The following is a 10,317-nucleotide window of genomic DNA, read 5'->3' as shown; positions in this document are numbered from 1 at the left end:
TCTAGTCACTCAGAGCGGTAGCTGACATGATCGAGCATCCTTTATGGGCTGGTTTCCTTCCCATGTTTCTTTCATTTCCTCACACCTTACCAGTGTTCCCTTCATGTCTCAAATAAACTCTGCACCAAATCCTTCTCTTGGAACACCTCCCCGGTAGAACTACATTAAGGCAGGTTTCTACCTGAGCATTCAAACTTAATGCTATTGGAAGCCAGACAGGAAAAGAAATTCAGTAAATAGTAGAAGAATCCAGTCTCCCATACTTTTTCAATATTTGTGTCTTTTACAAACCTCATCACTGGTAACAGCAAAAGTGCAAATCTCAGCAAGATTCCTGACCATGTTGAATAGATTTAGTGATCATAAGAGAGATTGATCTGTGTTATACACTTCAAGGCAGGAAGTGAAGTAAGAGACAGGACAGACTCTTCCCCAAAACCTTTCAAAGTCTCCCAAAGAATTTGTCACAGTTAATTAAAAATTTCCTTTACCTGTAATGATTTCCCATATATTTAGAGTATTAAACATTTAGTTCTCAATACTGCTGTTCATTGGTGAAAACTCAGATCAGGATGTAGGGCCCTAGAAAGATACATGGCAACCCCCAAAGCATCACATATAATCAGTTTTATTGCCAGGTAAGAAATTCATATTAATATAGTGAATACATATGTTTACAAATAAACATTCTTAGAAAACAAACAAATGTTTTTTTCATCATTGTAGGAAGTATTATTGGTATCATAAACTCTGCAGTTGTTGACAAGTATTAACACAGGTTTACTTGCAGAACATACAGTTACTAAAATATTTGCACATTAAAATATGCTCCATTTACACACAAAAAGAACCTGGGGAGAGTTAGATGGGGATGCCAGGTGGAGCCCAAGGTGGATGAAGGATGAGATATTCTGGGAAGGCAAAGAGAAGTCAGATTCTGGTCCCACTGGGTTGGAAGTGGGGGCGTAGCTAAGAGTAAGTAGAGGCAAGAGCCAGGGCATGGGATGAGAAGGTGGTCTCCCTGCTGTGTTCCGGTTTCTGTCTTCTAAGTGTCCGCATTCTAGCTAGAGGATCCTTGCTGATACATGGCCATCATAGTTCTACAGGTCACCCTTCAGGGTACTCTTTCAGTATCAAAACGTCTGTCCACTCTCCCTAGAAGAAGCCAAAAAATGAACTTCTCTGTTAAAACTCCCTCACTCCCCCAACATGAGTTCAGCTCCCAAAGCCAAGAGGAAGGTAACGAGGCTAAGTATTGGGTTTGCCAAAAAGTTTGTAACACCTCGCGGAAAAACCCAAATGAAAATTTTGGCCAACCCAATACTGTTCTTGGATTCTCACCACTGCTACTTCTTATGGACCATACTGCAACTTCACTGCCAAAATTATCGCTGCGGACTCCCAACTAACAAAATTCACTGGAGGCAGTTTACTTGGAAGAGAAGGAACATGACAGATGCATCCTGTAGATTCAGAGACCAAGAAAGATCCTTAATCAGGGCTGGGGTAAAGGTCCCACAATAGGGATTAAGGGCAGGGAGCAGAAACCAGCTAAATGGGAGACTAGAATGAGAGAACTTTTGAGCTGAAGGAAACCTCACCAAATGAGCCAATCCTGTATTTCCTGAAGCATGTGCTGTGTACCACTAGCAAATGCAAGACGAATTTAGGCAGTACATGCATAGGGCACTAATTAACATTTTCACGTAGGAAATGATTCCTTTTTCACTTTCGTCAGTCCATTTGATTCCTTCAAAGAGAAAGTCTCCACTGGGGGCTAGAATATCTTCAGCGACTCTTGAATGTCTGCTAATCTGTTTTTTAATAAAGAAAAGGGCTTCCCTGATGTCTCAGTGGTAAAGAGTCCACTTGCCAGCAGGAAATGAGGATTCGATCCCTGGATCAGGAAGATCCCTTGGAGAAGGAAATGGCAACCCACTTCAGTATGCTTGCCTGGGAAATCCCATGGACAGAGGAGCCTGGCGGGCTACAGTCCATGGGGTCGCGAAGGGTCAGACATGACTAAGCAACTGAAAAACAGCAATAACAATAAAGAAAAGGGGAGAGGAAGAGAGGAGGGAAGGAAGGAAGAGAAAGTGGGAAGCAAAGGCCAGGCTCGAACCCTTCCATGAGCAATAGTCTGTAATCAGAACTTAATAATTTTACACTTACTTCCTGTTTAGGATGGCTGCCATTGACGAATACTGGTTTTCTATTTATGATACTGGCAGGAAGTTTTCCTTTCAGAAGGTAAATGTATTAAAAATGCACCGATTTATCACTGAAATTAAGCAGGTCTCTGGGTAATGTAAGCAAATAACACTTCCTGCTCCACTGACTCTTAACACCAGCACTTTATACATTCTTTATTCAAAGCCACTAGACTCAGGACACATAGAGCCATATACTAAATAAATGTCACTGAAGATTACAAGGGAAGGTCTAATATTCTCTAAATCTGATTTCAAATAACTTATTTATTGAAGTTAGAACACTAATAATGAAAACCCATAAGACATAGAAGATACTATATGCATGAAAAATGGCCCTCATATTATAAATAACTATGCATTTCCCTCCATTCCCACTTGGAAAGAAATGAGTCTGAGACCTTCCTTTGTCAGAAATGTCTTGGAGTTCTGTGTAGTTAATGCTAGATGGTTGTTGTGTATATGTTTAACAAATGTTGATATCCTTTCATTTTAAGTATCCGTGCTGTTTTCTGGCTGTTTCTTTTTTAGGTACATGACAATGCTGTTTACATGGTCATTTAAAAAATTATGAAAAATGCATCAATTTAGGTACAAGTATTGTGACAGGGACACACAGACATGCCAGAAGTGTGTGGCAAGTACACAGATAACTAACATCAAGGAGACACTGACCAAGCCCCATGGTGTTTACTCTACAGTGGGGAGCGCTGGGACTTCAGCCGAGAGACTGAGAAAGCAAGCACTGAAACCCCCATCTCTGCTTCGTCTAGCACAGAGCCTCGGTCTGCACAGGTATCCAACAGGAGGTCTTCTGGGCACGATGTCATTTTTTTTCATTTTCATTTTCAGAAACCTTGAAAATCTTGATCTCTCCCCAATTCCCCATATAGTAAATGGAAGACTAAAGCCCAGAGAGATGAAATGCATGGTGCATATCCCCAGATCAGCTGGGAGTAAGGAATAAACAGCTGGTTTCCCTGATCCCATGATGTTAGAGTGCAGAGATGAGGAGGCAGAATGCCGAAGTCCAGCATTCCAGGAAGGGTCTTGTCGGACCAGACCACCTTTAGTTTCTGACAACTGAAGACCTAGGTGTCTCTCCGAGGCTCCTGTTAATTAGCCAAACCCTTGAGGGACTGATTGAAAACTTCTCACCTTAAATGCAAATCTCTTCTCTGTCAGTTCCCCTCTTTGGACTTCCACTAAACAAATCAGCTTCCTTCATGGTTCAGTGGCAAAGAAGCTGCCTGCCAATGCAGGAAATGCAAGTTTGATCCCTGGATGAGCAAGATCTCCTGGAGAAGGAAATGGCAACCCACTCCATATTCTTGCCTAGGAAAACCCATGGATGAAGTAACCTGGCAGGCTATAATCCATGTGATGGCAAGAGTCGGACATGACTTAATGACTAAACCACCACCACCAAGCAAATCAAACTAGCAGGAAAACTGTCTTTGTTGGGACATCCTTTAGCCATGAGAACCAATAGGAACACCCACCTCAGGGGATCATGAATGGGGGATGAATGCACCACAATATCTGGGGAGGTGGTTTGGAGGGACAGTGGGAATGATGGGACCCAGAAATGCTTGGGCAGCTAAAAGATCATGGGACTCATGGAGTTTTGAGGGTGTGGGTGGTAAGGAGGTCTTGGTCTTTGCAAATTGCAACAGCCCCCGCAGATTGTGTGATGGGGTGGGCTCACCAACAAAAGAAGGATGGAAACAACTTCTACTACTGCAGAAAGACAGGAGGGAGGAAGGTGAAAGAACACAGGTTGCACTTGAGAAACAAGACTGTCATTCAACAGTGACACATTGAAGGCACCACCCACGCTTATGACATTTTCAGTCCAAAGCAGTTGAAATTCGGCAGCGGCGGCGGCAGCAACAGGCTGAAAGGGAAGGGAGTCAGGGATAGACAGTTAACAGAGAACTGGGGTTTATGTCTGTTTCTTATCTCAGAGGCAAGGGGGCAATGCCAGAGATCACAGGCTTTGTGTCCCCTTCTCGCCTCTCGTTGACATCTCAACTGTGAATTTTGTTTGTTCTTGATGATGTTGTTGATTTCCTAGGTCTTGAAAATGTTGGACCAAAATTACTTTGCTGTTCTTGTCTGTGTGGTAGTGGGATCCTATTGTATTTTTCTTTTTTAAAAAATAGTTATCGAAGACTCTCTGGACCCTCTTCCTGCCATACAAGCCTACCCCTCCCATTTCCATGGTCTTTATGGGAGTTGTCTAAAAATGTCCTCTCTTTCCCATCACTGTAGGTGGGTTCAGGGTCTGTTTATTTTTTGTGAGTTTGAGTGTATGTTGTTTTTGCTTCCAACCTTGATGATATGAAAAGTACTAAAAGCATGGTGGTGGTGGTGGGGTCCAGTTACTATCTCATGCTTAGCAAAGTTTTGTGTCCATATCACTACTTCCTGGGATTAGGAAATGCTTATCACGGGGACACACGACCCCTTTTCTCTACCCCACCCTTTCCACCCTTTTCTCACTTTTTCACCCAGAAACAGACAACACGTGGTAAATGGTATATGTGCTCAACGGGACAATTTCTCTAAATTGTGCTACCTTTTTTTTTTTTTTCCATCATGGATTTCAGTTTCAAGTTAGGAGGAAAAGAAAAAAATCAGCCCCATGGTTTGGGCGTGTGAGTCGGCCACCTCAGCCCTGAAGTTGAAAGAGGGTGCCTCAAGTTACCCCTTGGCTGTACCGTGGACCGTCCACGCTCCAGTCTTGCTCAGCTGCCCGCCGACACACATTAGGCAGGACGCAGGAAAAGCATGATTCCATGTCACCAGTAGGTTTATCATCAGTTGGTGTGGAGGGTGAGTGTAAAGGTGGGTGTGCTGGCGGGGGGCAGGGAAGACGTGGGCTGGGGTATTTTTTGCCTCTCTCAGTTGAGTGTGGTCTCCAGGATGTCCCCTGTGGCGACAGCTCAGACAGTCACTTCCGTTTTGCTGTTGGTGATGAAGTATGGCTGTGGGGGTGGGTAATGCGGGGTGCGAGTTCCCAAGGGGTCGCTGGAGCCTGACTCAGCCGTGCCAAGCTTGCCCTTGTTCCCATAAGCCTGTTGCCGCCGGAGAGACTGATCCTTGGGGTCCCAGCTCTTAAAGTTGGCGGTGGAGTTGTAGGCCAGGGGGTGGGGGGGCGTCTTGTTGGTGCGGGACTTCTGTCCATTCTGCTTGGCGGGGCCGTGCTCAGGGCTGAAAGCCCGTGGCTCATCCTCCACTCTCACAGGATGCAGTGGTAAGTTCCCCTTGGCAGCCAGCTCAGCCAGGTGCCGCCGCTTGGAGTAGAAGTCATCGTTTACCTTGTCGGCTGTACCAGGGGACAGGTAGGTGGACGAAGGAGGGGACGAGAGAGCAGAGAGAAGGAGAGAGAGGAGAGAGAGAAAGACAGTTAGGGATCGGCCAGGTCAACCCAAGAACAGCATCTCAGTGGGCCAACAGTCCAACGAGACACACACTAGAAACACCACCTGGAGCAGACAGAAGGAAGGAAGACAGGGCCATGTGTTCTTCACAAACAAGACCACGACCAAGAAGGTGAGGGCATCCCCAGTGGAATCTCTAGCTTCCCCCACCTCAATCCTTCTTCCCTCACCATCACACCTAGCACTCTGTCCTCCTTGCCTTTCTCATAAAATGCCAATGTTCCTTCATCATGATGAAAATGATACCTCCTCATTACAGAAAATATTGAACACATGAAAAATATTCATATCTATCAGCTACTGCCCCAAACAATTGATATCAATACTTGTGTATATTTTCTCTTGGTTTTCTCAACAGCTTCCTTTGGAATATGCATTAGTGCTTTCATATTTTGCTTTCAGCAGTTAAACAGACTGGTGTTCAAATCCCACTTCTGACACCTACTAGCAGTGTAACTTTGATAAATAACTTTTATTACCATCAGCTTCTGCATCAGCAAAGTGGCTTCAATAAAAAGACTATTTCATAGGTTTGTTTAGTGGGTTAAGTGATATGCAATGTGCTTAGATGTTAGTCACCATTATTATCATCATTGTTATGAGTAATTGTAATTTCCCACTTTCTAACAAGCATTTCTACATACTTTTATGAATCACTAACAAAGAGCACTCTAATACCTACATAATATTTCAGTGAACAGAACTACAAAAATCAATCAATTGTCCTATTGATGAACATTCAAGCGGTGCCAACATTTTGCTAATATAAATGAAGCTGAAATGAGAATTTTCTAGACAAAAGCTCTCTTTGTACTTAGAATTCTGAATGTAAAATCATTCTTAAAATATCTGTCAATCTATATCAGAGGATGGAAAACTATAGCCCACAGATCAATCTAGCTCCCACCAGTTTTTGTAAATAGTTTTACTGGAATCATCCCCAGACCCATTCTGTTACCTACTGTGGCCACTGTTGCTCTGCAGAAGCAGATTTGAGTACTTGTGACAGAGACTGCATAGGTTACATAGCCTGAAATATTTACTATCCAGCCCTGAAATGAATGATCTGAAGTATAATTACTTGGCCAAAGGGCATAAACATTATTAAGGCCCTTTACACATATTGACAACTTCGCTACAAAAGAATTACACCAATTTCCACTTCATTTATCCTTTACAGCACTGAATGACTCACTTCTTTCTTTTTTTGTTGTTCTTCCTTCCCTCCCTTCTTTCTTCTTCCCTTTCCTTCTCGCTCAATTTATTTAATAAACTTCTGAGACCTTTATATTTTATTTTCTCTCACAATTCTTTTATTAGGAGAGCTGCTATACCTTTAAAATTACCATGTTATCAATAAACTTTTGAGCTTACATCTCTCAGGAGCCCAGAAAAATGTGCTGCTCTTTTATCCACACTTCTAACATCTCATACTGTTCCATGTGTGAATGTATGTAAATTCATGGAGGTCATTGCCCTTCTATATTTATTTTCTCATTTGATCCTTTAACTACAAGAGGTGGTAAAGATGGGGATTATGACACCTGCTTGACAAATTAGGAAACTTTCAAGCTAAGGCATGTGAAATTATTTAACTGAGGTTACTCACCGCTTGTGACTGAGCTAAAGTAGAACCTAACTCCAATAGATGCTATCTGATGCTTTTGAAAGGTTGGAGAGAGAAAGGTTTGCTTTCAGGAATAAGCGGACAAATATGCCCCCCTGCCCCCCTCTGCTTCTGTAGCAGAAAGCACTCATTGAGCTCTTTCCTAGTAGGTGTGGCCTGTACTTAAACTCTTCAGCACAGTGCCCCAAGAAGCCACATGTTAACTTTCTAGGCTCCATACAGTTTAATTTGGGTTTCTGTCCATGTTTAATGCAAACATCCCTGCAAAAATGCAATCTTTCAAGAGAATGCTCCCCTCTTCCTTGAATTCTAGAGCTGTCTGAAGACACAGAATATCAATTCCAAAAGGAACCATGGGATAGCTACCGACATGGGAATGAGTTATTCAAGTCAATAGTAAAACTGCTGTCTTCTAGAGGAAAGTTCTAGGTTTCCAGTGTCATAATGTTTCAACAGAAGGATGCTCTGACACTGTCTCCTTGGACTTCAAAATTCATGTAGCCAGTTATCTTCAGGACAGAGTAACTGGCATTTCCCACTCAAGGTGGCCAAGCCTGCATACATCAACACCACTCAGTCTGTTTCTTCAGGTTCTTCCTTCTCTTGAGAGTGGGAATACCAACTCTCTGGTTACTCAAGTTAGGAACACAGGAGCAGGTGCTGATGCCATCTTCCTCTTCTCCCCAGCACAACTGCTAACCCACAGGTCCTTCCAGCTGTATCTGCCAAATGTTCCTCTGGCCTATACAGCCAAAGGCATATTTCTAAATGCAAAATAGACCATCTACCGAAACCTCTCCAAGCAATTTTGTTTAGTCATTCATCAAATAGGCATGGGCCAGGTGACAGACACTGAAAATATAAGGGAGAATCAGAAAAAGACAGTCCCCAACCTCATGGAGTGGATATTCTGCTAAGGAGGACAGAAAGTAACCAAATAGTCCCACAAATGACATCAAAGTAGAAATATGATAAGTGTCGTGAGCTATCAAATCTTTTGAGTATTTATAATAAGGTCTCTGAGCTGGTCAGAGAACCAGAAGTTGGAGCTGACATGTCTCACCCCTTCATTTACACCAGATGCTCTGATATTCATCTTTCAAGACTAAGCTAAGGTGTCATTTCCTGATTCCCCAAGCTCCCTCAGCAACCCCTGCTCTCTCTGTCATAGCACTGACTGTGCTGTTTTATAATTTTCCATTTTCCATCTATTTGCTCTCACTAGACTGTGAGTGCTTAGAGAGCAAAAACCTTATCTTTCCATTTGTGGGGCTCAGTGATTCTCCATACTGGCAGTGCATGGGAATCACATGGGAGAACTTTTAGAGCATTCATTTCTTCTTTTCCAATTTAGGTTCCTTTTAATTCTTTTTCTTGTCTGATTGCTGTGGCTAGGACTCCCAATATTATGTTGAATAAAAGTGGCAAGAGCGGGCATCCTTGTCCTGTTCCTGATTTTAGCAGAAATGCTTTTAGCTTTTCACCATTGAATATGATGTTAGCTGTGGCTTTGTCATTTATGGTTTTTATTATGTTGAGGTATGTTCCCTCTATGCCCACTTTCTGGAGAGTTTTTGTCATAAACGGATGTTGAATTTTATCAAAAGCTGTTTTTTCCATCACTGACTCAATGGACATGAGTTTGAGCAAACTCTGGGAGTTGGTGATGGACAGGGAAGCCTGGCGTGCTGCCGTCCATGGGGTCACAAAAAGTCAGACACAACTGAGTGACTGACCTGAACTGATTGAGAAGACCCTATGGATTTTATTCTTCAGTTTGTTAATGTGATGTATCATTCTGATTGATTTGCAGATACTGAAAAATCTTTTCATCCCTGAGATAAATCCCACTTGACCATGGTATGATATTTATAGAATTACAGATTCCTGGATCCCTCTCCCAAGCAATTTCATCAGAATCTCTGAGGGCGTGGCCCAGGCATTTTTCTTTAAAGACTCCCTGGATGATTCTAATGTACAGCCCAAATTGAGAACCACAGATACAGCCCTGGTGTCTAGCATGCTCTCTGTACATATTTTTTTTGAAAAAATTAGAAAAGAAATGAGTAGTCACTTTACTTTTCTTATCTCCAGCTGCCTCCCAGCTCAGGCACCCCTCCTTCATATAAAGTTTGACAAAGTCAGATCCCTCCAAGACAGGTCATTCTCCAGGGCATGTGTCACAGCTGCCTTTCTACATTTGTTTATTCAGGTCATTTATTATTGTCTAACTCTTCCACTAGAGTTTCAAGAAAGAGAGCCTGGGTCTGATTTTTGCCCACCACTGTATAAGCAATGTCCAACCTAGTTCCTAACAGATGTTAGATATGCAATAATTATTCAGTGAATAAATTATGATCAAAATACAAAGCACAGGTAATATCAGGACAACAGTAGGAGTGGAAGTTCTTTTCTTTGTTTCAGTCTCTTGATAAAACTCTCACCCACCATCATTCGGCACCCCCAGCATCATTCAGAACCATTTATCCCCATATTCTTCTTTCCAATCAATAGACTAGTCTAATATCAGCTCAGATCAAGGGATGCATTTGAGAATTCCTGTTTCTGACAAACCCAGGAAACTGAATATGAAGCAGGTGTGCCAATAAATTGGCAAGTTGATATCCTCTCAAAAAATTCTAGATAAAAAAAGAAAGAAGGCTGAGCACCAAAGAATTAATGCCTGAGAGTCCCCTTGGACTGCAAGGAAATCAAATTAGTCAACCCTAAATGAAATCAACCCTGGATATTCATTGAAAGGACTGATGCTAAAGCTGAAGCTCCAATATTTGGCCACCTGGTGTGAAGAGCTGACCCATTGGAAAAGACCCTGATGCTGGGAAAGATTGAGGGCAGGAGGAAAAGCAGACAACAGAGGGTGAGATGGTTGGATGGCATCACTGACTCAATGGACATGAGTTTGAGCAAACTCTGGGAGATAGTCAAGGACAGGGAAGCCAGGCATGCTGCAGTTCATGGTGTTGCAGAATCAGACACAACTTAATAACTGAACAACAAAAATAGTCATGGGGCA

At 42.6% G+C, this 10,317-nt stretch overlaps 1 protein-coding gene across 2 annotated transcripts in view; it reads right to left on the bottom strand.

The window, feature by feature from the left end:
* Positions 1 to 612: 612 nt before the first annotated feature.
* The window catches only part of SHISA9 (shisa family member 9), a 353,966-nt gene continuing 344,261 nt past the window's right edge, over positions 613 to 10,317 (bottom strand). For both annotated transcript variants that reach the window (XM_070460805.1, XM_070460806.1), the window contains one exon: positions 613 to 5,541. In XM_070460805.1, the coding sequence (XP_070316906.1) occupies positions 5,159 to 5,541 (383 nt within the window). In that variant the 3' untranslated portion in view covers positions 613 to 5,158. The remainder of the gene's footprint in view (positions 5,542 to 10,317) is intronic.

This window comes from Odocoileus virginianus, chromosome 33, assembly GCF_023699985.2.
Source record: "Odocoileus virginianus isolate 20LAN1187 ecotype Illinois chromosome 33, Ovbor_1.2, whole genome shotgun sequence".
NCBI lineage: Eukaryota > Metazoa > Chordata > Mammalia > Artiodactyla > Cervidae > Odocoileus > Odocoileus virginianus.
This window is presented reverse-complemented; position numbering and strand designations above follow the sequence as displayed.